General features: G+C 43.2%; 1 protein-coding gene across 1 annotated transcript in view; it reads right to left on the bottom strand.

Annotated features, from left to right (window-relative positions):
- Positions 1 to 4815: 4815 nt before the first annotated feature.
- Positions 4816 to 26927, bottom strand: part of LOC123996739 (desmocollin-2-like) — a 30635-nt gene continuing 8523 nt past the window's right edge. Inside the window, exons 3-16 of the mRNA XM_046300380.1 lie at positions 21878 to 22071; positions 21429 to 21593; positions 21020 to 21175; positions 20715 to 20859; positions 20473 to 20627; positions 19928 to 20062; positions 18576 to 18761; positions 17419 to 17666; positions 16868 to 17010; positions 12570 to 12797; positions 6734 to 6955; positions 6365 to 6474; positions 5891 to 6229; positions 4816 to 5669 (exon numbers count right to left, since the gene is read on the bottom strand). Coding sequence (XP_046156336.1) covers positions 5460 to 5669; positions 5891 to 6229; positions 6365 to 6474; positions 6734 to 6955; positions 12570 to 12797; positions 16868 to 17010; positions 17419 to 17666; positions 18576 to 18761; positions 19928 to 20062; positions 20473 to 20627; positions 20715 to 20859; positions 21020 to 21175; positions 21429 to 21593; positions 21878 to 22071 — 2636 coding nt within the window. The 3' untranslated portion in view covers positions 4816 to 5459. The remainder of the gene's footprint in view (positions 5670 to 5890; positions 6230 to 6364; positions 6475 to 6733; positions 6956 to 12569; positions 12798 to 16867; positions 17011 to 17418; positions 17667 to 18575; positions 18762 to 19927; positions 20063 to 20472; positions 20628 to 20714; positions 20860 to 21019; positions 21176 to 21428; positions 21594 to 21877; positions 22072 to 26927) is intronic.

Genomic DNA, 26927 nt, shown 5'->3' with positions numbered 1-26927 from the left:
CTCAACAAAAATACATGTAACGCATGCACGCAAGCAAGCACGCACATACGCACACACAGACATTCCCCCTCTGCACTATAGAGGAGACTGCCTGTATCAGGGCCTGTATCTCGCCCCTGGCCACTGCCTACTTGAAACCCAAAATGAGTGCTCAGGGCCAGTGTTACAGTCTCAGGCAAGATGCTCCAGTGAATTTAGAGAGGCGTTTGAGCTCTTCAAAATCTCCTAATTGCACCCACTGGGAATGATCTGAAATAATCCTTGAAGGCTTTTTGGTTTCATGACTTTGCAGCGAGTGAAGAACAGTTTTGTGAGCAGTTTATGTTCATTTTCCTACATAATACATAATGGTGGTTATGTGGAAGTGTCTTTAAATACATATTTTTAACATTAAAGAAACACATTTCTGTATGGCTATACTAGGTCTGTGTTCCTTATTGTGCCTTGTGTTTGTATACATATCACAAGTTTTGTAATAGCTTTCTTCCTCCACTCGGTTCCCCAGTGGCAGAGCAGCTGAATGAATAACGGGTGGCTATGAAGGAATGACTCCCTAATCCCTAATGCTGCTGACTCACATCAGCTGGTACCTGATGAACAACTCTCCCGCTGACTAACTGTTCAGCCTGCTATCTCCCTCTTGAGTCAACATCTTTTTGTTTCTATTTCTCTCTACCTCTGCATCTCTCTCACACACACACACACACACACACACACACACACACACACACACACACACACACACACACACACACACACACACACACACACACACACACACACACACACACACACACACATTCCCCCCTCTACACTATAGAGGAGATGTCTACTGCCTGTATCCCGCCCCTGGCCACTGCCTACTCTGACCCAAAATGAGTGCTCAGGGCCAGTGTTAGCCAAGAAGCTCTGGTGAGTTTAGAGAGGTGTTTGAGCTCTTAAAAACGTCCTAATTGCACCCACTGGGAATGACCTGAAATAATCCTTGAAGGCTTTCTTCTTTCATGATTTTGCAGCATGCTCTCTCTCACACACACAAGTTCAAAATGAGAGAGAGCATGAGCAGAATAACATCAACATGCCTGAGAGCTATCATGCTTTTGGGTGGTTTATTAAGCATAACGACAGAGTATATTTTAAGTGTGCATTTGGTTTGTTTGCGGTAAGAAATATCTACCCCCCTCTACTGTCATTAACATATTTTCAAAGCTAGTATTTGCATAACGGTAGTGATCTGTCCCACTGGGCACAGACGTCTATTCCAAGTTGGTTCAACATAATTTCATTGAAATGACATAGACAACAACATTGATTCAACCAGTGTGTACCCAGTGGGTTAGGTCATTAACATTTAAGCATGTCTTACTGTGACAGTCGAACATGACAGTACTGAGTTTCAGCCTGATAGGAACAGTCACATTTGCTCTGAGATTTGCTCGTTGCCGGTCTGCCTCCATCTACTCAGCTATCGAATGTAGTAATAGTAATTCATGTTTATCTGGTAAGTGAAACACTTAGACCACAAATTAACATTTCAACAACTCATGACACCATTACCACATTGTTTACTGCAAAACTAAATAATCACCCACAAAAAGCACAACTTAGGAGTATATATAAAAAAAGTATATATATAAAAAATATTTATTTTAAACAAGATACTTTGTTGTCAAAATTGGCTTGCTTCCAATTACTGGTAGCTGAATTAATCAACACAATATTTTTTATGGAAAAATCTAATCTTAAAATGTTCAACATTATCCATGAATGTCAGATAGCACCTACTGTATTAACAGGTTATCACTCCCATTTCCACAATATCCCAAATTCTCCATCCCAGAGGAACTAAGACACAGACACACACACCAGTGTTTCGCTTCTATTCATTTGTTTCCGCCACTCCCAAAAATATGATTGAATGATTTTAACAACAAAAAAACCCAGTTGGTAAAATATTTTCAGTGTAAACTTAACTGACTAAAACTAGATATGAAGTATGTAGAAAAGATAATGGAGCTATAAACAGTACCAGTCAAAAGTTTGGACACACCAACTCATTCAAGGGTTTTTCTTTATTTTTTTACTATGTTCTACATTGTAGAATAATAGTGAAGACATCAAAACTATGAAATAACACATGGAATCCTGTAGTAACCTATAACGTATATTTAAAATGTTTGATTCCTCAAGGTAGCCACCCTTTGCCTTGATGACAGCTTTGCACACTATTGGCATTCTCTCAACCAGCTTCATGGGGATTGCTTTAACAACAGTCTTAAGAGAGTTCCCACATATGTTGAGCACTTGTTGGCCGCTTTTCCTTCACTCAGCGGTCCAACTCATGCCAAACAATCTCAATTGGGTTGAGGTCGGGTGATTGTGGAGGCCAGGTCATCTAATGCAGCATTCCATTACTCTCCTTGGTCAAATAGCCCTTACACAGCTTGGAGGTGTGTTTGGGGTCATTGTCCTGTTGAAAAACAAATGATAGTCCCACTATGCGCAAACCAAATGGGATAGCGTATTGCTGCAGAATGCTGTGGTAGCCATGCTGGTTAAGTGTGCCTTGAATTCTAAATAACTCACTGACATGTGACCAGCGGGCCTCCCAGGTGGCACAGTGGTCTAAAGCACTGCATCGCAGCGCTAGCTGTGCCACCAGAGACTCTGGGTTCGCCCCGAGGCGACTCATAAATGGCCTAGCGTCGTCCGGGTTAGGGAGGGTTTGGCCGGTAGGGATATCCTTGTCTCATCACGCGCCAGCGACTCCTATGGCAGGCCGGGCGCAGTGCGCGCTAACCAAGGTCGCCAGGTGCACGGTGTTTCCTCCGACACATTGGTGCGGCTGGCTTCCGGGTTGGATGGGTTAAGAAGTAGTGCGGCTTGGTTGGGTTTTGGAGGACGCATGACTTTCGACCTTTGTCTCTCCTGAGCCCGTACGGGGGTTGTAGCGATGAGACAAGATAGTAACTAATAATTGGATACTATGAAATTGGGGAGAAAAAGGGGGTAAAATAAAAAGAGACAGTGTCTCCAGCAAAGCACCCCCACATGATCCCACCTCCCCCTCCATGCTTCACGGTGGGAACCATACATGCGGAGATCAACTGTTCACCTACTCTGCGTCTCACAAAGACACAGCGGTTGGAACCAATAATCTCAAATTTGGATTCATCAGACCAAAGGACAGATTTCCACCGGTATAATGTCCATTGCTCATGTTTCTTGGCCAAAGCAAGTCACTTCTTATTGGTGTCCTTTATTATAATATAATAATATATGCCATTTAGCAGACGCTTTTATCCAAAGCGACTTACTTTAGTTGTGGTTTCTTTGCAGCAATTCGACCATGAAGGCCTAATTCACGCTGTTTCCTCTGAACAGTCTGTTACTTGAACTCTGTTAAACATTTATTTGGGCTGCAATTTCTGAGGCTGGTAACTCTGATGAACTTATCCTCTGCAGCAAAGGTAAATCTGGGTCTTCCTTCCCTGTGGCGGTCCTCATGAGAGCCAGTTTCATCATAGCGCTAAATGGTTTTTGTGACTGAACTTGAAGAAACTTTCAAAGTTCTTGAAATGTTCAGCATTGACTGACCTTCATGTCTTAAAGTAAAGACGGACTGTCATTTCTTTTTGATTATTTGAACTGTTCTTGACATTGCCCTATTTGGTAAAAGACCAAGTCCATACCATCTTCTGTATACCACCCCTACCTTGTCACAACACAACTGATTGGCTCAAACGGATTAAAAAAGGAAAGAAATTCCACAAATTAACTTTTAACAAGGCACATCTGTTAATTGAGATGCATTCCAGGTGACTAACTCATGAAGCTGGTTGAGAGAATGCCAAGAGTGTGCAAAGCTGTCATCAAGGCAAAGGGAGGCTACTTTGAATAATTTCAAATATAAAAAGTACAATTTGTATAACACTTTTTTGGTTAACACATGACTCCATGTGTTATTTCATAGTAATGTCTTCACTATTATTCAACAATATAAAACAGTCAAAATAAAGAAAAACCCTTGAATGAATAGGTGTGTCCAAACGTTTGACTGGTACTTGACTTTTAAATATGATCTTTGAGAACTAAAAATTACCAAAATAAAAACTAGACATTCAGGAAACATCTCAAATTCCAAAGATGTCATGGCCCCCCCATTATTAAAAAAAATGTTTGAATCACACAGATAGCAGAAAAGGACGGCATAAACCATGGCAAAATGTGTAGAATTGCAAGAAATTCGCTTTAAAACAGCTAAATGTTTTCTCTTCACCCAACAGGAGGGCCTTTAAAAATATTGGTTGGAGACCGCGCCATTTTACATGCCCACAACCCCGCCTGTTGGTTCCAGTCTATGTCTTGAGTCTTTTACCATTTTTAGGGCCGTCCTCCGACACCTGGGTGGCAGGGAACTCGGCCCGTGATGTACTGGACCATACGCACTACCCTCTGTAGCGTCTTGCGGTCAGATGCCTAGCAGAAGCCATACTAAGCGGTGATGCAGACGGTCAAGATGCTCTCAATCGTACACCGGTAAACTTTTTCAGGATCTCAGTCCATTCCGAATCTTTTCAGCCTCCTAAGGAGGAAGAAGTGTCTTCACAACTGTGTTGGTGTGTGTGGGCCATGATCATTTCTTAATGATGTGGACACGGAGGAACTTGAAACTCTCAACCCGCTGTGTTAGAAAGAGCAATCACCGTTCTTTACCGTTTTATTTTCTCCATTTCTTCAGCTGGCAGGACACACTTCTCCCCCTCTATTAACTCTTTCAAAATACCTTTGGGTTTAATTTAAGAGAAACAAACATTCAAGAAGCAGACCGTTTTAATGTATAACGTACAATAGAAAAATACTCTGCATTAACATCTTCAAGCACAAATGTACAAAACAAAGCTCTTCTCTTCCTGCTTAAATTTGCTATTTATTTTCTCATTAGAAAAAGACAAGATAGTCTGAGCCCTTGACAAATGGCAGCAATTATGAAGCATTATCTCGTCTCCTACAGAAACCAATTGACTCAGAGATTATGTTACACATTCAGCAATGACAACTCCAGAAATATGATCTCTAGCTGATCTCTATCACACACAAACACACTGATCCTGGCCAGTGTTGTATTACAGTAAAAACAGGGACATACGCCCCCTGGTGTCAAAGCAGAGCATAACAGAAACCAGATCAGAGCACTAACAGTCAGCAGCATGTGTACCTCAGAGTGAGAATAGTCTGGGTGATGTCTCGCTTCTTCAATCTTCTACCTGCCATATCTTTGTCTCCCATCCAAAACAACAGATCTATCATCAGTCTCACTCACTGACAGTCTCACATACTGACGACACACTCTTGGCATTAACCTTCCATTGACTTTAGTGATTGTCTTTCTCTCAAAGGTTCTGATCTTATTAGTTGCTTTGTGTTCGTTACTTGTGTTCTTTAATCATGTTCTCATCTCAGATCTCCTCCTCCTTGTCCATGCAGATGTTGGCCAGTGTTTTGAACTTTGACCCCAGTGAGTCCAGGAAGTCCAGGTTATCCTGGTCACCAAAGTCACTGCAGCAACCCACCGACCCGGCCGGTGACCCTTCACCCTCGTACCCGTACGCTCGGGCCACGTCGTCCGCATAACGCTCCTCTGACTCATCTGCAAAATAGACCAGCTTCTGCAGAATAGAGAAAAGAGGTGTCCAGGTCCCAACTGTTGTCACACCAACCCAGATATTTATTGCAAAAACACTTGACAGGAATGACAAATTGAGTGCTGAAATTCCATTCTTTTTAAACAGCCCATATTGACTAAATCTACAAATAATGTATTGCAATCTGAATACCATCACAAAAACCACAATAACAAAAAACACATGTTGCTTTGGCTATGGCTTACCTTGCCCAGGTAGAGTCCGTTGGTCTTCCAGGTGTGCAAGGCGGAGAGAGTGGAGGAAGCCTGGGACTGTTTGAGGAAGGTAGTGTCTGTGTAGAAGTTACCGCCCCCGTACTGTCCAGTGGAGTAAAAGCTACTCTGTCCCTGAGCTGTCAGGAAGTCCCGCCTACTGCTCTCCCGATTCAGATTGATCGTCTTCTGACCAATCAGAGGAGGACCTGGAGCTGGACACCCCGCCCCATTCTGATCCAGAAGCCCCACCAGCCCTGCCCCCTTCACGGAGCCATCCACTGTGTCCACGGCAATACCGGTGGAAGGTACAATCAGCAGGGCCGCAGATTTCTGACCAGAGATCAGAGACAATGACAATGAAAGTCCCATTCACACACACGCATACACACACAACACACACAGGCAAACAGTACACACACACTCATCAATGATAGAGGAGCTAGTCCAGAGGAAAGCTGATCTCACCACTTCATCTCCAGGAGCCTCTGTGTTAGACTTCAGCAGCATGCCACCACTACAGTCTTCCATGTAGATCTTCTCTCCCTTAGTGGTGCAGTAAAACACAAATAATAGACCTGCATATGAGAGAACAAATATGTTAGTTACATAAATCCATATAAATGGAGAATTGACTAAAATGATAGATGTGAAGTATAATGTAGGATATGTCATATTCATGCCTGAGAACATGGTATGAGTACTCCGAGTGGCATATTATTTAATACAGGAATAAACTGACAAAGTATTCGATGTGACTAAGTGATGCAGGATAAGATATTTGATGAATGTACAAGTGTGGGCATGTGCTAGTGTGTATCCATCATTCCTACTCACAGAGCAGTAGGAGCAGCAGGAATGCCAGCAGCATGGCTAGGACGCCCCAGATCCCCACAGAGACAGAACTCCTCTTGGCCACACACTCTCCCCCCAGGCACTGACACACCCTTAAAGACAACACCTGGACCCCGCCCTTATTCTGGAGGTCAGTCACATGCACAGGGACCGTATACACACCCCGGGCCATCTCCACCATCTGCTCCAGCACAGCTGACCCATCTACAGAGGGGGCGGGGTGTAAGAAGGACGGGAGTTAGGAGGTGATTGACAATATGAGGGATAGAAGAATAGAGGAAGGGGATTTAGAGAGTTAGGTTGAGAGAGAGGAAAAGTGAAAGGGAGGAGAAAAAAATGAGAGACAGAGCAAGCTAGAGATAGATTACTTTGGTAACCATGGTATAAATGCCTCGTGAGGAGATAACCTTTGGAATGTTCAGTGTTCAGAGAGTTTCCCTCCATATTTGGTAGTCTCCTGTGGTGGCTGTGTGCCCCTCAAAGTGTGTGTGTGTTTGTGCATTCGGAAAGTATTCAGACCCCTTGACTTTTTCCACATGTTGTTACAGCCTTATTCTAAAATTGATTTAATAGTTTTTTACCCTCAATCTACACACACACAATACCCCATTATGAGAAAGAAAATTAAAATTACATTTACATAAGTATTCAGACCCTTTACTCTGTACTTTGTTGAAGCACAACTGGCAGGGATTAAAGCCTAAAGACTTCTTGGGTATGATGCTACAAGCTTGGCACACCTGTATTTGGAGAGTTTCTCCCATTCTTCTCTGCAGATCCTCTCAAGCTCTTTCAGGTTGGATCAAGAGTGTCAATGCGCAGCTATTTTCAGGACTCTCCAGAGATGTTAGATTGGGATCAAGTCCGGAATCTGGCTGGGCCGCTCAAGAACATTCAGAGACTTATCCCTAAGCCACTCCTGTGTTGTCTTGGCTGTGTGCTTAGGGTCGTTGTCTTGTTGGAAGGTGAACCTTCACCCCAGTCTGAGGTAATGAGCACTCTGGAGCAGGTTTTCATCAAGGATCTCTCTGTACTTTGCTCTGTTAATCTTTCCCTCGATCCTGACTAGTCTCCCAGTCCCTGCTGCTGAAAAACATCCCCACAGCATGATGCTGCCACCAGCATGCTTCACCGTAGGGATGGCGCCAGGTTTCCTCCAGACGTGACGCTTGACATTCAGGCCAAAGAGTTCAATCTTGGTCTCATCAGACCAGAGAATCTTGTTTCTCCTGTTCTGAGTCCTTTAGGTGCCTTTTGGCAAACTCCAAGCGGGCTGTCATGTGCCTTTTACTGCGAAGTTGCTTCCGTCTGGCCACTCTACCGTAAAGGCCTTATTTGTGGAGTGCTGCAGAGATAGTTGTCCTTCTGGAAGGTTTTCCCATCTCCACAGAGGAACCCTGGAGCTCTGTCATCTCCTTGACCAAGGCCCTTCTCTCCTGATTGCTCAGTTTGGCCAGGCAGCCAACTCTATGAAAAGTCTTGGTGGTTCCAAACTTCTTCCATTTAAGAATGATGGAGGCCACTTTGTTCTTGGGGACCTTCAATGCTGCAGAAATGTTTTGGTACCCTTCCCCAGATCTGTGCCTCAACACAATCCTGTCTCAGAGCTCTACGGACAATTCCTTCGACCTCATGGCTTGGTTTTTGCTCTGATATGCACGGTTAACTGTGGGACCTTATATAGACAGGTGTGTGCCTTTACAAATAATATCCAATCAATTGATTTTTCCACAGGTGGATTCCAATCAAGTTTTAGAAACATCAAGGATGATCAATGGAAACAGGATGCACCTAAGCTCAATTTCGAGTCTCATAGCAAAGGGTCTGAATAGGTATTTCCTTTTTAAATTTTTAATAATTCTGCAAAAAAATTCTTAATCAGTTTTTGTTTTGTCATTATGGGGTATTGTGCGTAGATTGATTAAGACTTTTTTATTTATTTAATACATTTTGGAATAAGGCTGTAACAAAATGTGGAAAAAATTAAAGAGGTGTGAATACTTCCGAATGCACTGTATGTGCTTTGCAGCGTGTGGCTGTGCAACCAGGGGTCATGCGAGTGTCCTGCAGCGTGAGGGTCCTGCAGCACGACGGTCCCCTAGAGTGTGACGTGTGTATTTATCTCAATCCCTATCCCCTCCAGCATCTCACTCTATGGTCACTGTGCGTGTGTTTGTGTGTGGTGTGTGCGTGCCTCCATGCACGTGTGTCTATGTGCCCACTGGGTGCTGGGCCTATGGCAGCCTGTGATGGTTGTTTTGGAACTTATCCTCAGATGTATTTACCATGCCACTAAATAGAGGGTGACACACACACACACACACACACACACACACACACTAAATGGAGGGTGACATTTCCTCTGTGCTGCCTAGCATTTAGTTGGACATTTCTCCCCTGTGAGGATGCAGATGTCTGGCTAGGGCTAATACACACAATACCCCCACCACACACACAAACAAACACACACACACTCACAAGTCTGGCTCTGTCTAATATACACGAAGGTTGCATCTCAAATTGTACCCTATTTCCTATATAGCAAACTACTTTTGACCAGGTCACACACGGTAGTGCCCTATAAAAGGGAATAGGGTGCCATTTAGGACGCAGAACACACAGGCCTCTGAACAATCACTGCATTCTGTTTGTTCCACTGGACTTATTGTGGCAATCTGGGCTCTAGTAATCTGTTTTAAGGTCATTTAAAATTGTAGATATAGTCTTCAAATCAAATGTTACTTGTCACACGCGCTGTGACCTTAATGAAATACTTACTTACAAACCCATAACCAACAATGCAGTTAAGAAAAATAAGAGTTGGCAGCATAAAAAAGGGTCAATGCAAATAGTCCAGATAGCCATTTGATTAGCTGCTCTGCATTTTTATGGATTGGGGTAGAAGCTGTTAAGAAGCCTTTTAGATCTAGACTCGGCACTCCGCTATGGTTTCCATGGGGTAGCAGAGAGAAAAGTCTATGACTAGGGTGGCTGGAGTCTTTGACAATTTTTGGGGTCTTCCTCTGACACTGCCTGGTATAGAGGTCCTGGATGGCAGGAAGCTTTGCCCCAGTGATGTACATACTGGGCCGTATGCATTACCCTCTGTTGCGCCTTGAGGTCAGAGGCCGAACAGTTGCAGTACCAAACGGTGATGCAACCAGTCAGGATGCTCTTGATGGTGCAGCTGTAGAACTTCTTGAGGATCTAAAGACCCATGCCAAATCTTTTCAGCCAACTGAGGTAGAACAGGTGTTGTCGTGCCCTCTTCAAGACTGTCTTGATGTGTTTGGACCATGATAGTTTGTTGGCGATGTGGACACCAAAGAACTTGAAGCTCTCAACCTGTTCCACTACAGCCCTGTCATAGTCCATGATAATCTCCTTTGTCTTGCTTACATTGAGGTAGAGGTTGTTGTCCTGGCACCACACTGCCAGGTTTCTGACCTCTTCCCTATAGGCTGTCTCATCATTGTCATTGATCAGGCCTATCAACCTTGTGTCGGCAAACTTAACCTCTAGGGTATATAGGACGCTAGCGTCCCACCTGGCCAACATCCAGTGAGATTGCAGAGCGCCAAATTCAAATACAGAAATACTCATAATTCAGAAAAGACAGAACTATTTTACATAGGTTTAAAGATTAACTTCTTGCGAATCGAACCATGGTGTCAGATTTTTTTTAATGCTTTACGGCGAAAGCATACCTTACAATTATTTGAGACCATAGCCCAGCAGACAAATCATTACAAACAGTATCCAGCCAAGTAGAAGAGTTACACAAGTCAGAAATAGAGATAAAATTAAATCACTACCTTTGATGATCTTCATATGGTTGCACTCAGAAGACATTCATTTATTCAATAAATGTTCCTTTTGTTTGATAAAGTCTCTCTCTATATGCGAAAACCCCTGTTTTGTTTGCGAGTTTGCTTCAGTAATTCACAGGCTCAAACGCAGTCACAACAGGCAGACAAAAAAATCCAAATTGTATCCGTAAAGTTCATAGAAACATGTCAAACAATGTTTATATTCAATCCGCAGGTTGTTTTTAGCCTAAATAATCGATAATATTTCAACCGGACAATAACATTGTCAATATAGAAGGTAAACAAGAAAGGCACTCTCGGTCGCATGAAAAAGCTCTGTGACACGGCAGGGTCCACTCATTCAGACTGCTCTTACTCCCTCATTTTTCAGAATACAAGCCTGAAACTATTTCTAAAGACTGTTGACATCTAGTGGAAGGCATAGCAATTTGAGTCCGAAGTCAATGGATACTGTAATGGCATTGAATTAAAAACTACACAACAAAAAAATCCTACTTCCTGAATGGATTTGTATCAGGTTTTCGCCTGCCAAATCAGTTCTGTTACACTCACAGACATTATTTTAACAGTTTTGGAAACTTTCAAGTGTTTTCCATTCGAATCTACTAATTATATGCATATCCTATCCTCTGGGCCTAAGTAGAAGGTAGTTTAATTTGGGCATGCTTTTCATCCAAAATTCAAAATGCTGCCCCCTACCCTAGAGAAGTTAATGATGGTGTTGGAGTCATGCTTGGCCACGCATTTGTGGGTGAACAGGGAGTACAGGAGGGGACTACACACGCACACCCCTGAGGGGCCCCCATGTTGAGGATCAGCCTGGCAGATGTGTTGTTGCCTACCCTTACCACCTGGGGGAGGCCCATCAGGAAATTCAGGATCCAGTGGCAGAGGGAGGTGTTTAGTCCCACTGTCCATAGCTTAGTGATGAGTTTGAGGGCACTATGGTGTTGAACACTGAGCAGTAGTCTAAGTTCTGTATTGAAGCTTTGCCTGTTTGATGGTTTGACGGAGGGCATTTCTTATAAGCTACCGGGTTAGAGTCCTGCTCCTTGATAGGGGCAGCTCTCCCCTTTAGCTCAGTACGGATGCTGTTTGTAATCCATTGCTTCTGGTTGGGGTATGTACGTATGGTCACTGTGGGGACGACGTCATCGATGCACTTATTGAGGAAGCCGGTGACTGACGTGGTGTACTCCTCAATGCCATCAGATGAATCCCAGAACACATGTCAGTCTGTGCTAGCAAGACAGTCCTGTAGCTTAGCATCTGTGTCATCTGACCACTTCCACTTCCTGCTTTAGGTTTTACTTGTAAGCAGGAATCATGAGGATAGAATTATGGTAAGATTTGCCAAATGGAGGGTGAGGGAGAGCTTTGCATGTGTCTCTGTGTGTGGAGTAAAGGTAGCCTAGAGTTTTTCTTCTCCTCTGGTTGCAAATGTAACATCCTGGTAAAAATTTGGCCAAATGGATTTAAGTTTTCCTGCATTAAAGTTCCCGGCCACTAGGAGCGCCACCTCTGGATGAGCATTTTCTTGTTTGCTTATGGACTTATGCAGCTCATTGAGTGCGGGCTTAGTGCCAGCATCGGTTTGTGGTGGTAAATACAGCTTTATTTTTTCTCATCTTAAATAGACTGCTACAAAAATGTAGATGTAAATTCTCTTGGTAAATTCTCTCTGTCACTGAACTAAAAATGATCTTGACCTGTGCACCTACATTGTAAACCTTAATTCATAGGTTAGATTGTAGCAACCTCGTGATGGGTATTGGGAACATAGCCTAAAACTATCGATGTTACATTGAGCTGGGTGAATAGAATATGAATGACAGTCATCCAATATGCTGTAATAGAAATAAGGCCAAGCTCATTCAAAAATATATCTTCCTCCCTCATCTTAAACGTCACCGACCGCCACTGCTCTGGATGTAGACATACTATACCCACAATTCAACCACATTTCAACCCCAACCCACTCTACTCACTTTGAATGTCTCTCAGCCTCCATTTCCCATCATGCCCCTCTGGCAGCATGAAGTTGAAGGGTCTGGCATAAGGTGATAGGTCAGCATCCTCTGCTTCTATGGTTACAGAGCCCATCCGCCCGTCCTCCCCCTCACACAACGTCAGGTATGTCCCCGAGACGATCATCGGGACGTTGTCATTAACGTCCTCGATCAGCAGCGTTATATTGCCATTGCCAGATTTCTTACCTAAGAGACAAAAAGAAGGTGGAGGGGTCAGGTGAACAAGGTCAAGCTCTGAGCGGCAGTCCCGATTGGGTAACTTTTCAGGTTTCACTCATTCAAAACTGAAATTATTCATCCATTCGTTCATTCAAACCTGGAATCTCATCCATTCATTCAAACATGATGTCATCTGTAACTTGAATGAATTTATCTATTCATTCAGTAATCCATTCAACTATTTTGTTACATCTAAAATCCATTGTATTATACAATAGTGCCACATAACAAAAGTACAATACTTTGAGTGGAATATGTAATAACAGTTGTGCTGTACACACACATCCACAGTTATGTTATGGTCAAATGTAGCCATTATTATCTAAATATGAAATAATTGATGGTTAACAATAAAGTACCTTACTGTGATTGATTTAAATTAAAATGGTCAATCAGAAATATTTATATTTCTCAAGCTAGAATGTAGCTAGGACTGCCTGGGAGTGGCCTGAGAGAGGGGCCTAAATGGGAGGGATATGTAACCTGAAAACTAGCAGTTATGGGCGGAGAGGTTTGAAACTCTGTTAGTTGGAATTGCAGGCTGTCTTTTCAAACAGCTCTTATAATAAAAAGGTATTATCATAATTTTCTAAATTTCACAGTATTATTCCAATCTCATTGTGAAATATATATATATATTTTTCTTTTTAAAGATAAATCATGTTTTTGACTGCACTGCTCCTTTAATAAGAAAAACTGCTTGTGAGTGTTCTGTTGTGTAGATTTCCTTTGGGAGTTTAGGACAGTTCAGCCCTAATGAAGATAAAACAGTTCAAGTGTCTTGCATGAATGTCCTCCTGCCACATTCTATGTGACTCTGTACTTAAAGCAAGACTAGATAGACACAGATAGCAGCCAACGGCTTTGATCCAATTTACACTATGGTGTTGCGTGACCGTTTCACACATATCACTCTCAGGAATGGTAGACATTCAGATAATACAGATTAGCTTAACCCTTTCAATTCAATGGGCTTTTTTGGCATGGGAAACACACACTACATGACCAAAAGTATTTGGACGCTTACTCGTCAAACATCTCATTCCAAAATCATAGGCATTAATATGGAGTTGGTCCCCCATTTGCTGCTATAACAGCATCCACTCTTCTGGGAAGGCTTTCCACGAGATGTTGGAAAATTTCTGTGGGGACTTGCTTCCATTCAGCCACATGGGCATTATCGATGTCGGCACTTAGCCCTGGCTCGCAGTCAGCATTCCAATTAATCCAAAGGTGTTCGATGGGGTTGAGGTCAGGGCTCTGTGCAGGCCAGTCAAGTTCTTCCACACCGATCTCAACAAACCATTTCTCTAGACACCTCACTTTGTGCACGGGGGCATTGTCATGCTGAAACAGGAAAGGGTCTTCCCCAAATTGTTGCCACAAAGCTGGAAGCACAGAATCGTCTCGAATGTCATTGTATGCTGTAGAGTTATGATTTCCCTTCACTGGAACTAAAGGGCCTAGCCTAAACCATGTAAAACAGCCCCAGACCATTATTCCTCCACCAAACTTTACAGTTGGCACTATGCATTGGGGCAGGTAGCGTACTCCTGGCATCTGTCGTTGGACTGGCAGATAGTGAAGAGAACGCGTTTCCACTGATCCAGTTTCCAATGGCGGCGAGCTTAAACAACACTCCATCCAATGCTTGGCATTGTGCATAGTGATCTTAGGCTTGTGTGCGGGTGCTCGGCCACTTAAACCCATTTCATGAAGCTCCCAAGAAATAGTTATTGTTATTGTGTTGTAACCGAGGACATGCAATTTTTACGCGCTTCAGCACTAGGCAGTCCCGTTCTGTGAGCTTGTGTGGCCTACTACTTCACGGCTGAGCCGTTGCTCCTCCTAAATGTTAGGTCAGGGTGTGAGAAGGGTAGTTTGTTTAGTTTTTGGATTGTCTAGGAGTTTTTGTATGTCATGGGGTTTTCTAGACTAGGTGTTTATATGTCTATGGTTGCCTAGATTGGTTCTCAATCAGAGGCAGCTGTTTATCGTTGTCTCTGATTGGGAACCATATTTAGGTAGCCATATTCCTTGGATATTTTGTGGGTTGTTATTCTGTTTATTTGCCTGTTCTGCACTAGCCATATTGCTTCACGGTTAGTTTTGTTTAGTTCTGTTCAGTGTTCTCTTTTATTAAAGAGTTATGTTTGCTTACAACGCTGCGCCTTGGTCTCCTCTCTATGACAACAGTGACAGAACAACCCACCAAAATAGGACTAAGCATCGTACTAAAAAGGAGTGGACATCTTGGACCTGGGAGAAAGAGGAGTGGAGGACATCCTAGACCTGGGAGGAGGTAATGGCAGGGGACAAGACCCTGCCATGGAAGCAGGTGGAGACAGCGCAGGAGGAACGGTGTCAATATGAGGGTACACGGCTGGCACGGAAGCCCGAGAGGCGGGGCACACGAGGAGATTGCATGAGTCAGGTCGGAGACTTGAGGCAACTCCTCGTGCTTACTGTGGAGAGTGTGTTACTGGTCAGGCACCGTGTTATGCAGTGGAGCGCACGGTGTCTCCAGTGCGCTATTCTAGGCCGGTGGACTCTATTCCAGCTCCTCGCATTAGCCAGGCGAGACTGGGCAGCCAGCCAGGAAGGAGGGTGCCGGCTCAGCACTCCTGGTCTCCAATGTACCTCCTTGGACCAGGATATCCTGCGCCAGCTTTGCGTACTGTGTCTCCGGTGAGTCTACACAGCCCAGTAAGTCCTGTGCCAGCGCACTGCATTTGCAGGGCGAAAATCCACATCCAGCCAGGACGGGTTCTGTCAGCTCTACACTCCAGACCTCCAGTACGGCTCCACAGTCCAGTACGTCCTGTTCCTCCTCCCCGCACTCGCCCTGAGGTCTGTCACCAGCCCAGAACCACCAGTGCAGACACCACCCACCAGGCTTCCAGTGCGCCTCCAGGGTCCAGTACGCCCTGTTCCTGCTCCCCGCACTCACCCTGAGGTGTGTCCTTAGCCCGGTACCACCAGTTCCGGCACCACGCACCAGGCCTACAGTGCGCCTCGGCAGTACAGAGTATCCGGCGACAGTACCCAGTCTCCAGCGACGGTCAGCAGCCCAGGTCTCCAACGACAGTCCCCAGCCCGGGGCCTACGGTGAGGATCCACGGGTCAGTGCTACAAGGGCGGACTCTGTAAAGGGGGGCAGCATCCAGAACCAACACCGCCACCAAGGTTAGATGCCCACCCAGACCCTCCCATATAGGTTTAGGTTTGCGGCCGGGAGTCCGCACCTTTGGGGGGGTGGGGGGGGTGGGTACTGTCACGCCCTGACCTTAGTTATTTTTGTTTTCCTTATTTGGTTAGGTCAGGGTGTGACAAGGGTGGTTTGTTTAGTTTTTGTATTGTCTAGGGGTTTTTGTATGTCTAGGGGTTTTCTAGTCTTGGTGTTTATATGTCTATGGTTGCCTAGTCTTGGTTCTCAGAGGCAGCTGTTTATCGTCATCTCTGATTAGGAACCATATTTAGGTAGGCATATTCCTTGATTTTGTGAGTTGTTATTCTATGTTTAGTTGCCTGTTCTGCACTAGCCATATTGCTTCACGGTTCATTTTGTTGTTTTGTTTAGTTCTGTTCAGTGTGCTCTCTTTTATTAAAGAGTTGTTCGCTTACCACGCTGCGCCTTGGTCTCCTCTCTAAGAGGACTGTGACACAAACAGTTAAAGTACACTGAGCACAAAGGAGAGTTTCCGCCTACCACAACCTGATTGACAACCCAACAACACTGATCAGCCACACCCCAGTTCAGCTACTCCAGGTGTTCTCACCAACAACTCACAACAGCATAGCAAGTATGTTATACTGTGAGGACGTGGTCCTTTATGAACACCAATAAAGTCATGTTTTACTGTGTCACTGCATGTTCACCTACACAGAGTAACGCTGTAAACCTAACAGGGAAATGTTATTAAACCCCAAAAGGCAGATGATTCATTTCATACTAATACATGTATGAAATATCCTTCATACACTCTCCAGTGCGGTTGCCCATGTGTAATAACAGTTTGGGTGAAAACCACACTCACTCTCGTCCACAGCTTTGATAGTGATCGTGTAGGCTCCGTTGGTAACTAGAGGAGACTCTAGGTCAATGGTGTTAGCTACCCTCAGCTCTCCCGTGGTCTCTCCCACAGCTATCCATGAGCCAGGGTCAAATTTGGTGTAGTACCTACAACACACAAATCAACATTTGTATTGGTAACATGCAGATGTTATTGCGGATGTTGCGTAAAAAAATTAAATACTACAAAGTTGCTTAGGAGCTAGAAGCAGACCTGCCATGTCTGTCAGCACGATCTTACACATGCACACAGAGAGAGAACAGGTTTAACAGATAGCATAGAGCTATTGATGCATTCCAAACTATAGGTGACAAGTGCAACATGATATGCATGTAGAAACATGAATAGAAAAAAACAACTAATTTAATATAAAGGAAAATATAATTTTCTCCCAATCTACTCTACTATAACCAGCTTTAGGGTAGTCATTGGTCTATATACTTCCTTTACTCTACTGTTACTGGATGTGTAGGGACAGTGGGTCGCTAGTGTGCACTAGGGACAGTGGTCCGTACTTGATCCCCTTGCTACTCTTGGTCTCTGGGTCCAGTGCGGTGTAGGTGGAGAGGAGGGTCCCATTGGGAGTGTTCTCTTTAACCCTGATCACCATGTTAGGAGGGGTAAACTCTGGTCCCTCGTCCTCATCACCCACACTGACATCCACAGGGATGGACAGCCAGGTCCCTGCCATGCCCACCAGGGGAGCCTCATTCTGGGCAGAAATCATCAGCTTCACCGTCTTCCCCTTCTCATAATCAAGAGGCTGGAGGAGGGGTGGGAGAGTAGGGAAGAGGGGGAAAAAACAGGTTAGGCTCATGACTAACTCAGACTGGCCTGGCTGTCATTCTGTCAGTATAAGCCTGAGCTCTGTGGCAGCATCCCCAATGGCTCCCTATTCCCTACCAAGTGCACAACTTTTGACCAGAGCCCAATGAGCCCTATGGCCCCTGGTCAAAAGTAGCACACTATATAGGGAATAGGGTTCCATTTGTGACATAGCAGGAACATTTTGCACAGGTTACAACTCAGGTCAAGCTGAAGTCTCCATCCTCTGACACATTTAACACCCACCTACCAGAGAGCAGAGACACACTGACCTGCTAATAATAACAACCACGCTCACTTCTTATCACTGCTACAACTTAGACACACATACAAGTCTGACAAGACTAATCCACACTCACCAGGCAGGCCAAAAGTCCATCCAACCTCATATTGCGGAAATATATATAAAACACAGGGAAATCATGTTTTTGACTGCACAGTCCCTTTACTAAGAAAAACTGCTTGTGAGTGCCTCTGTGTGACACTGTGTGACACACAGAGAGAGACAAGTCTGCCAAGACAAATTCCACACTCAACTCTCCAGAGAGCTGCCTCTGAATTTTAACAATGTGAGCAGATTAATATCATCATTCATCTTTTAGTCAGTGTCGCTCTGTCTATGTCATTCTGTCAGTCTCTCTCTGTAGCAGTCTTTTTATTTGTGTCAGTCAAGTAAAAAGCAAGCGTTGACACACCCAAACGAGATGGACATGTGCTGACTAATGGAATAGTAAAGTTATGAAATCATAGTAGTATACCCATAAAAGTATTTGGAACATATTTCAAGTATGTGACTATCTTTGTTTGTGTCAGTGCTTTCGTCTGTAGTTGTTGTTATCTCTGTCACCTTGATGACATAGAGCAGGCCCTCGTTGGTTTCAGGGTCCGTGTCGATCCGGAAATTCCCATTCTCGTTGCCCTGGGTGATGACAAACCTGGCGTTCCAGTTTGGAGTCTTCTCCTCATCCTTGTCATCCACAGGAATCCTCAGGACCAGCATGTCTGCTTGGTTCTCCTTTACAGTGGCCTTGTACTGTCAGGCAGAAACAAACTAAATCATTTTGTAAAATAAGTGGAGCCCTTGTTTTTTGTTGTCGTTGTTTTTGCCCGGTTATATTTCACCAATTTTTTTATGTAAAGGTTTCCTTTTAAGTGCAAATAAATACATTAAATAAATAGCATCGCCTGAATATATTTTACTATTTAAGTAGCGTTTCAATAATGACCACTTAGCACCTACCGAAAATACCGAGGTGATTTGTTGACTGCATTATTAACACTGCATACCTGTTTTGATCAGACACATATGGACAGGTACGAAAGGTCAAAGGGGTAAAAGAGGGCAGTAGTCTTTTTAAACCAAGATATCAGACAATACCACTTCTGTGAAGGATTGCACAACTTGTTAACTTTCCCCAAATTCCCAGGTTTATTGCTTACTCCCTTTTGATTCCGGGAATCTTTCATCCAGGATTTCTAGGAAATCTGGTAATTTAGTAAACATTTCCAGAATTTTACAACCTTACTATGTGTTATTCTCTTTACATTAAAACACATTTTGCAGGTCTGCTTACAATCAAAATAATGTGTTAACTAATACACTCTAAATGGCCTGTCACGCTGAGATTAGCCAGCAGTGTTATTTTCCGGCAGCCAATAAAATGTAAATAATTTCCTTTATAGTGCATGACTTTTGACCAGGGCTCGTAGGGCACTATGCAGGGAATTTGGAACACAGACACAGTGCTGTCTCATGGCAGAACGGTTGAGAGGTTAGAATAGGACCTCAGGTTACAGAACTGGTAACCTGTCCAGGCAATCACTCTCTACAGCATTGATGTTACCTGAATATCTCAGCATGTTTGAGAGAAGTGAAAATCTATTTACCATTTTCAGATGCTGTAGGCTAATGCATTGTTGTGGGGGGTTGGGATAAAGGACAAAAAATAAATCTTGCTCAAGTGTTGTTAAAATGTAACGTTTTCCACATATTCACTCTATTGCTATTATTTGTGTGCAATATCGTTGAGTTTGCGTTAAAGATGAGTGATTTATTGACTGCATTCCAAATGGCAAAAACCCTATTCCCTATATCCAGACGGACTCCGGTCGAAAGTAGTGCACCATATAGGGAATAGGGTGCCATTTAGGATGCAACGATAGTCGTCATCTTAAACACAAGTGGGAGGAGTGACGTACGGTGGTCTCCCTGAAGGTGGGAGGGTTGTCGTTGATGTCCAGTAGCGTAATGGTGGCCGTAGCAGTGTTAAACAGACCGTTCTTAGCTCCGTCCATGTCCCGGATCTCCACGGTAACAGCATTGACAACCTGCGTCTGGAAAGACCCAAACACACAGAGAAACATTTCTACTACATATACATTTTAGTCATTTAGCAGACGCTCTTATCGAGAGTGCATACATTGTTTCGTACTGGTCTCCCAGAACCCTGGCATTGCAAGCTCAATGCTCTATCAATTGAGCCACATGGGAACTACAACATTTCCACCACAGAAAACCTCAGTGAAGTATCATCATTCAAGAGTACTCAAGTCTGCTCTGGTTTATACCTCAAATTCAGTACACCGTTCAATTAGCTAGAATGTCAGAGACTAACAATCACTTGTTACACAATATTAACATAGCCCAACAATACAATAGGCAAACTCTATATTACAGTGATGCTGGTGTATTTAGAGGGAAACAGGTGGGTGTCGAATAAGGAAAGAAGCCCTGCCTATGGTACCTCTCTGTCAAGAGTGCTGGTCTTGGCTGTGATCAGCCCACTGTGAGACCCGATGGTGAAGAACTGACCACCAGTCAGAAGGGTGTATCTGATCTTAGTGTGGGGGGTGTCTGCTTCATCCTTATCAGTGGATTTCACTTCTCCTACCTCAGTACCTGGAGAGAGGCAGGGAGGGGGAGAGAGAAAGAAAGTTAAAATACAATATTGATCTATCAGACACACACACACACACACACACTCACCAGGTTTGCACTGCTCTAACACAGAGAAGGTGAGTGGTCCAGAGAAGGTCGGTGCGTTGTCATTGATATCTTCCACCAGAACAGTAATGTCCAGAGGCCGATCTGTCTCCTTCCCCGACCGCCTGTCAAACACCTGGGCTGTGAACTACACACCTCTCATTAAGAACACACATACTGAACACTTTTGGTCTAAGGTACAGACAGCAGACAGACAAGATGACTCCACTGCTATTATCTTGCCTATAATCATTGTGCGTTCATTTAGACAAACTTTATGGCCTGTATTGAAGGTCTGTCACACTTACCACAAACTTGGCGTACTGTTCCCGGTCAACAGGGTAGTGCACACGCACCATGCCTGTGTCACGATCCACAGAGAAAAGCTTCTCCGGGGGCATGTTCACCCCTGAACCACTGATTATATAGTACACTGTGAAATTCACTGATGAATCTGACCCCACCTACAGAGGGACAGACACACTTACAGAAATAGCCTAAAATAACACCAGTACAGTTCTAACACACTGACACATAAATCAAGAGCCAAGAAGAGAAGTGAATGATGATTCCAAAAGGGGGGAGTTCAAGATTGGAGGAAGGTGATTGAGATGAGGGGGTTACAGAAGAGGGATAGGAGAGTAAGACTGATGGGATACATGAGGAAACAGAAGGGAGGATGTGAGGACGGTGATAATGATGAATGCATGTCCTCACCAGTTCTACATCTTTGGGGAAAGGAGGGATGTCCTGCTCTATGATGCTGAAAGGGAGAGGACTCCATCTCCTTTTAGAGCGCCTCAGGACCTCAGACGGACCCCTCTGAACCCCTTTATGTGCAGGCACATTGAAGGGCACCCTCATGGGTACTTGAATATGCTCCTACAAGGACAGTGTCACAGTGATAAGTAAAGACACAAGCAGTCTACTTTCTAAACCTTACAGGAAGACTCACATATCTACTATAATACTACTGTAACTCTGTTATTGCTTTTCTGTTGTAGAGGGCAGTTTGAGTAGAAGTGTTGGTGGGAAGTACTGGGTGTGTCTTCTGTTTGTGATTCAATACTGTTTTGCATACATGATTCATTGCATGATTCAGTAATGTTACAGTAAAGTCATTCAGAAGTATCCCTCCCTCTCCCACCCTCCCAGGCATTCCTCACCTGTTCAAGATCTGGGGACAGATGGACCTCCATCCTCCAGCGCCGTCCTCCCCCGTCCCTCCCCCTCACCCAGAAGGACCTGCCCTCCGCTGTAACCGTTGTGACGTCCACCGTGACAATGGTGCCGTCACTCCGCATGGCGAAGTGGGGATCACTGGAGGTCAGCCACTGTCCCTGTATGTGACACCCTGTCACTGGTACAACAGAGAACACAGACACCACACACTGTTAAGTCAATTGAACTATCATTAAAAGTGAATACATTTTATCAAAACAATTTTCTAGGTGTAATTATTATTACGTGATTTAAATAATCATGTAAACTTTAATGAAATATAAAGTCGGGGCACCACGGAATTATTTTAATAGAGTCTCTATTTCCCGAATCGATTCTTCAGATGTTTTCATATGTTATTGAGTACAGTGTTCTATTAATGATTATTAAATATTTACCTTCCGTTAGTCTCATTCCAAACATCGTAAAATGTGTGGTTATCTGCACGAACCCTAGCATAAATTACGAATCAGCGATATACAAATTGGTTTAATTACTTATTTACTAAATAACTAATCAAGTCACAGAAATACATGAAAATAGACAATTAGTTCATATTACATGATACAAAAAAAAAATCCCTGGCGGACAAAACCGATAGCTGATAACTACACTCATAGAAATTGATAATACCTTACATGAACTACCTTTAATTTGAAAGGAAATTGCAATTTACATATTTACGAATGTCGTCTCGCTCTATGGTCGCCGGTCGATCGGCTGGAGAGAGTCGACAGAAAGCCTCTGGTTTGTCCACCAGAGATCAAAGTCGAAGGTTGTTAGAATGGATACTTCAGAGTATCATTCAAAAATGCTTTTAGAATAGATGTTTCAGTGGTTGTCGGTATTCTCGTTCTAGACTTAATTTCTAGCTGCAGACTAGACAATATTCGTCTAAGATTTGCTCTTATTCTGTAGTGATCAATGGTCTCAGAGTTCAACCATTTCCAGCCGTGTAGCAAATGCTCCACGTGGTATGGTCTTGTCCTTTGGTAGAGTTGTAGTGGCAACTATTTCCACATGTCGCGTCAGCTGCATGTTTTCTAGTCTCATGTCAATTTCTTTAGGTAGTGTTGTAGTTCAACCATTTGCAACCTCAGCTTACACTGTGGTTTGTGTGGTCTGTGGTGAATTGCGTCACGAGTGGGTTTTCTACACTACATAGGGTGGTCCATGACACTGACGCAATGTCTATGCTCACGTAGGCGTAACTACGTGAGCATATATTTATAACATTATAACATTTTTGACTTGTTCTGTCTCTCACTGTTCAAATAAACCTACCATTAAAATTAAAGACTGATCATTTCTTTGTCAGTGGGCAAACATACAAAATCAGCAGGGGATCAAATACTTTTCCCCCCCTCACTGTATATCCCCCCACTAGAATCCCCATACTTTAATGAAGACAGCTTCTCCATCCTGGAGGGGGAAATCAATCATTTCCAGGCCCAGGGACATGTAACAGTATGTACCTGATACCCTGATACCCTCATGTTACGAATCCCTTTTGGCCCGACAGTCTAGGGGGGATGGTAATGAGATCCGTAACATAACTCATGCAAATTATTATTGTGACAAAGTGAAAGTGTGAACGAAATAACCACGACAATAGAAATCTACCGTCAAACTCTAGGTTTATTTATAAACACACGGTAATGGGGGGAGCAGGAAAAGGGGCTGAGGTAGACCCAAGGAAAGAAACAATAAGTATTCAAAAACACCCCTAAGCTAGACTAGCCTACTTTAACAACAGCTAACTAACCAAAAATACAGTGGGTGGTCCGCCCAGTTCTAACTAGTGTATTTAACAAAGTTCACCTACGGGTAGTGTATGCCCATGGGCGACTTGTCTTGGTTTCCCCTTTTCCCACCAGCAAACAAACAAACACCATAACCAAAAACAATACTCACAGGTGATGACAAAGTGCTATGAGGTGCTTTAAACAAAAGAGAGGTTAAGACACAAAGCGAGCGTGAAACACAGAGACCTACAGACATGGCATTTACAGAGAGATTGAGCTGAGCTGAGCTCTAGAACAAACGATGGGGTTTTTAAACCATGGGGAAGGAACTGTGATAGGTCAGGAAATAGGAGGAGGTGTGTCTTCTGATTGATGATTGATTGTTGACTGATTGGGAGTGATGGTTTTCACCTGTGAGGGGAGAAGGAGAGAAAAGAAACACACACACAGGATACACACACACACAGGATAACTGTATCCGTAACACCTCAGCACACAGGGGGACAAAAACTGCCTGGAGCTGACCGCATTCCCTCCCCTATATCCCCAAAGGAACTGAGTAATATTAAGAATTGCTATAGATGGAAGGAATGTAGTTTGGAAACCTACCAAAAATCTATTAAGCAACAAAAAATGAAAATCGCAGTAGACATTTTTAATATCTCAGCCTCCCAATCAAATCTAAAAATCTCAAATAGAAAATCGAAGAAAATTAACAATGACAAATGGTTTGATGAAAAATGCAAAAATCTAAGAAAGAAATGGAGAAATGTGTCCAACCAAAAACATATGGTGAATCGCTAAAACAATACAGAAATACAACACAGAAAAAGAAGGAACAGCACGTCAGAAATCAGCTCAAATTAATTGAAGAATCCATAATCTCTAACCACTTCTGGGAAAATTGGAAAACACTAAACAAACATGAAGAATTATCTATCCAAAATGGAGACGTATTGGTAAAACACTTATCTAATCTTTTTGGCTCGATAACAAAGAACAAAACGCAAAAACATACATAATCAAATACAAATCTTAGAATCAACTAAAAAAAAGACTACCAGAACCCACTGGATTCTCCAATTACCGTGAATGAACCACAGGACCAATAAATAAATAAATAAATAAAAATAAAAAAAAAATCAACCTTCCAACCCAAAAACACCTGTGTTGATGGTATCCTCAATGAAATGATAAAATATACAGACCTCAAATTCCAATTGGCTATACTAAAACACTAACATCATCCTTAGCTCTGGCATCTTCCCCAATATTTGGAATCAATGACTGATCACCCCAATCAACAAAAGTGTAGACAAATTTAACCCCAATATCTACCGTGGGATATGCAAACTTGGGAAAATCCTCTGCATTATCATTAACAGCAGACTCATACATTTCCTAAGTGAAAAAAATGTACTGAAAAAATGTCAAATTGTATTTTTTACCAAATTATCGTACTACAGACACACATTCACCCTGCACACCCTAATTGACAAACAAACAAACCAAAACAAAGGCAAAGTCTTCTCATGCTTTGTTGATTTCAAAAAAGCCTTTGACTCAATTTGGCATGAGGGTCTACTATACAAATTGATGGAAAGTGGTGTTGGGGGAAAAAACATACAAAATTTTAAATTCCATGCACACAAACAAGTCTGCGGTTAAAATTGACAAAAAAACACAATTCTTCAGAGCCGTGGGGTGAGACAGGGATGCAGCTTAAGCCCCACCCTCTTCAACATATACAGTGTCTTGCGAAAGTATTCGGCCCCCTTGAACTTTGCGACCTTTTGCCACATTTCAGGCTTCAAACATAAAGATATAAAACTGTATTTTTTTTGTGAAGAATCAACAACAAGTGGGACACAATCATGAAGTGGAACGACATTTATTGGATATTTCAAACTTTTTTAACAATTAAAAAACTGAAAAATTGGGCGTGAAAAATTATTCAGCCCCCTTAAGTTAATACTTTGTAGCGCCACCTTTTGCTGCGATTACAGCTGTAAGTCGCTTGGGGTATGTTTATCAGTTTTGCATATCGAGAGACTGAATTTTTTCCCAGTCCTCCTTGCAAAACAAGCTCGAGCTCAGTGAGGTTGGATGGAGAGCATTTGTGAACAGTAGTTTTCAGTTCTTTCCACAGATTCTCGATTGGATTCAGGTCTGGACTTTGACTTGGCCATTCTAACACCTGGATATGTTTATTTTTGACCATTCCATTGTAGATTTTGCTTTATGTTTTGGATCATTGTCTTTTTGGAAGACAAATCTCCGTCCCAGTCGCAGGTCTTTTGCAGACTCCATCAGGTTCTTCCAGAATGGTCCTGTATTTGGCTCCATCCATCTTCCCATCAATTTTAACCATCTTCCCTGTCCCTGCTGAAGAAAAGCAGGCCCAAACCATGATGCTGCCACCACCATGTTTGACAGTTGGGATGTTGTGTTCAGGGTCATGAGCTGTGTTTTTTTTTTACGCCAAACATAACGTTTTGCATAGTTGCCAAAAAGTTCAATTTTGGTTTCATCTGACCAGAGCACCTTCTTCCACATGTTTGGTGTGTCTCCCAGGTGGCTTGTGGCAAACTTTAAACGACACTTTTTATGGATATCTTTAAGAAATGGCTTTCTTCTTGCCACTCTTCCATTAAGGCCAGATTTGTGCAATATACGACTGATTGTTGTCCTATGGACAGAGTCTCCCACCTCAGCTGTAGATCTCTGCAGTTCATCCAGAGTGATCATGGGCCTCTTGGCTGCATCTCTGATCAGTCTTCTCCTTGTATGAGCTGAAAGTTTAGAGGGACGGCCAGGTCTTGGTAGATTTGCAGTGGTCTGATACTCCTTCCATTTCAATATTATCGCTTGCACAGTGCTCCTTGGGATGTTTAAAGCTTGGGAAATATTTTTGTATCCAAATCCGGCTTTAAACTTCTTCACAACAGTATCTCGGACCTGCCTGGTGTGTTCCTTGTTCTTCATGATGGTCTCTGCGCTTTTAACGGACCTCTGAGACTATCACAGTGCAGGTGCATTTATACGGACACTTGATTACACACAGGTGGATTGTATTTATCATCATTAGTCATTTAGGTCAACATTGGATCATTCAGAGATCCTCACTGAACTTCTGGAGAGAGAGAGAGTTTGCTGCACTGAAAGTAAAGGGGCTGAATAATTTTGCACGCCCAACTCTTACTTACAGCTGTAATCGCAGCAAAAGGTGGCGCTACAAAGTATTAACTTA

The sequence above is a fragment of the Oncorhynchus gorbuscha genome, linkage group LG15 (genome assembly GCF_021184085.1).
Source record: "Oncorhynchus gorbuscha isolate QuinsamMale2020 ecotype Even-year linkage group LG15, OgorEven_v1.0, whole genome shotgun sequence".
In the NCBI taxonomy this organism is placed as follows: Eukaryota; Metazoa; Chordata; class Actinopteri; order Salmoniformes; family Salmonidae; genus Oncorhynchus; species Oncorhynchus gorbuscha.
This window is presented reverse-complemented; position numbering and strand designations above follow the sequence as displayed.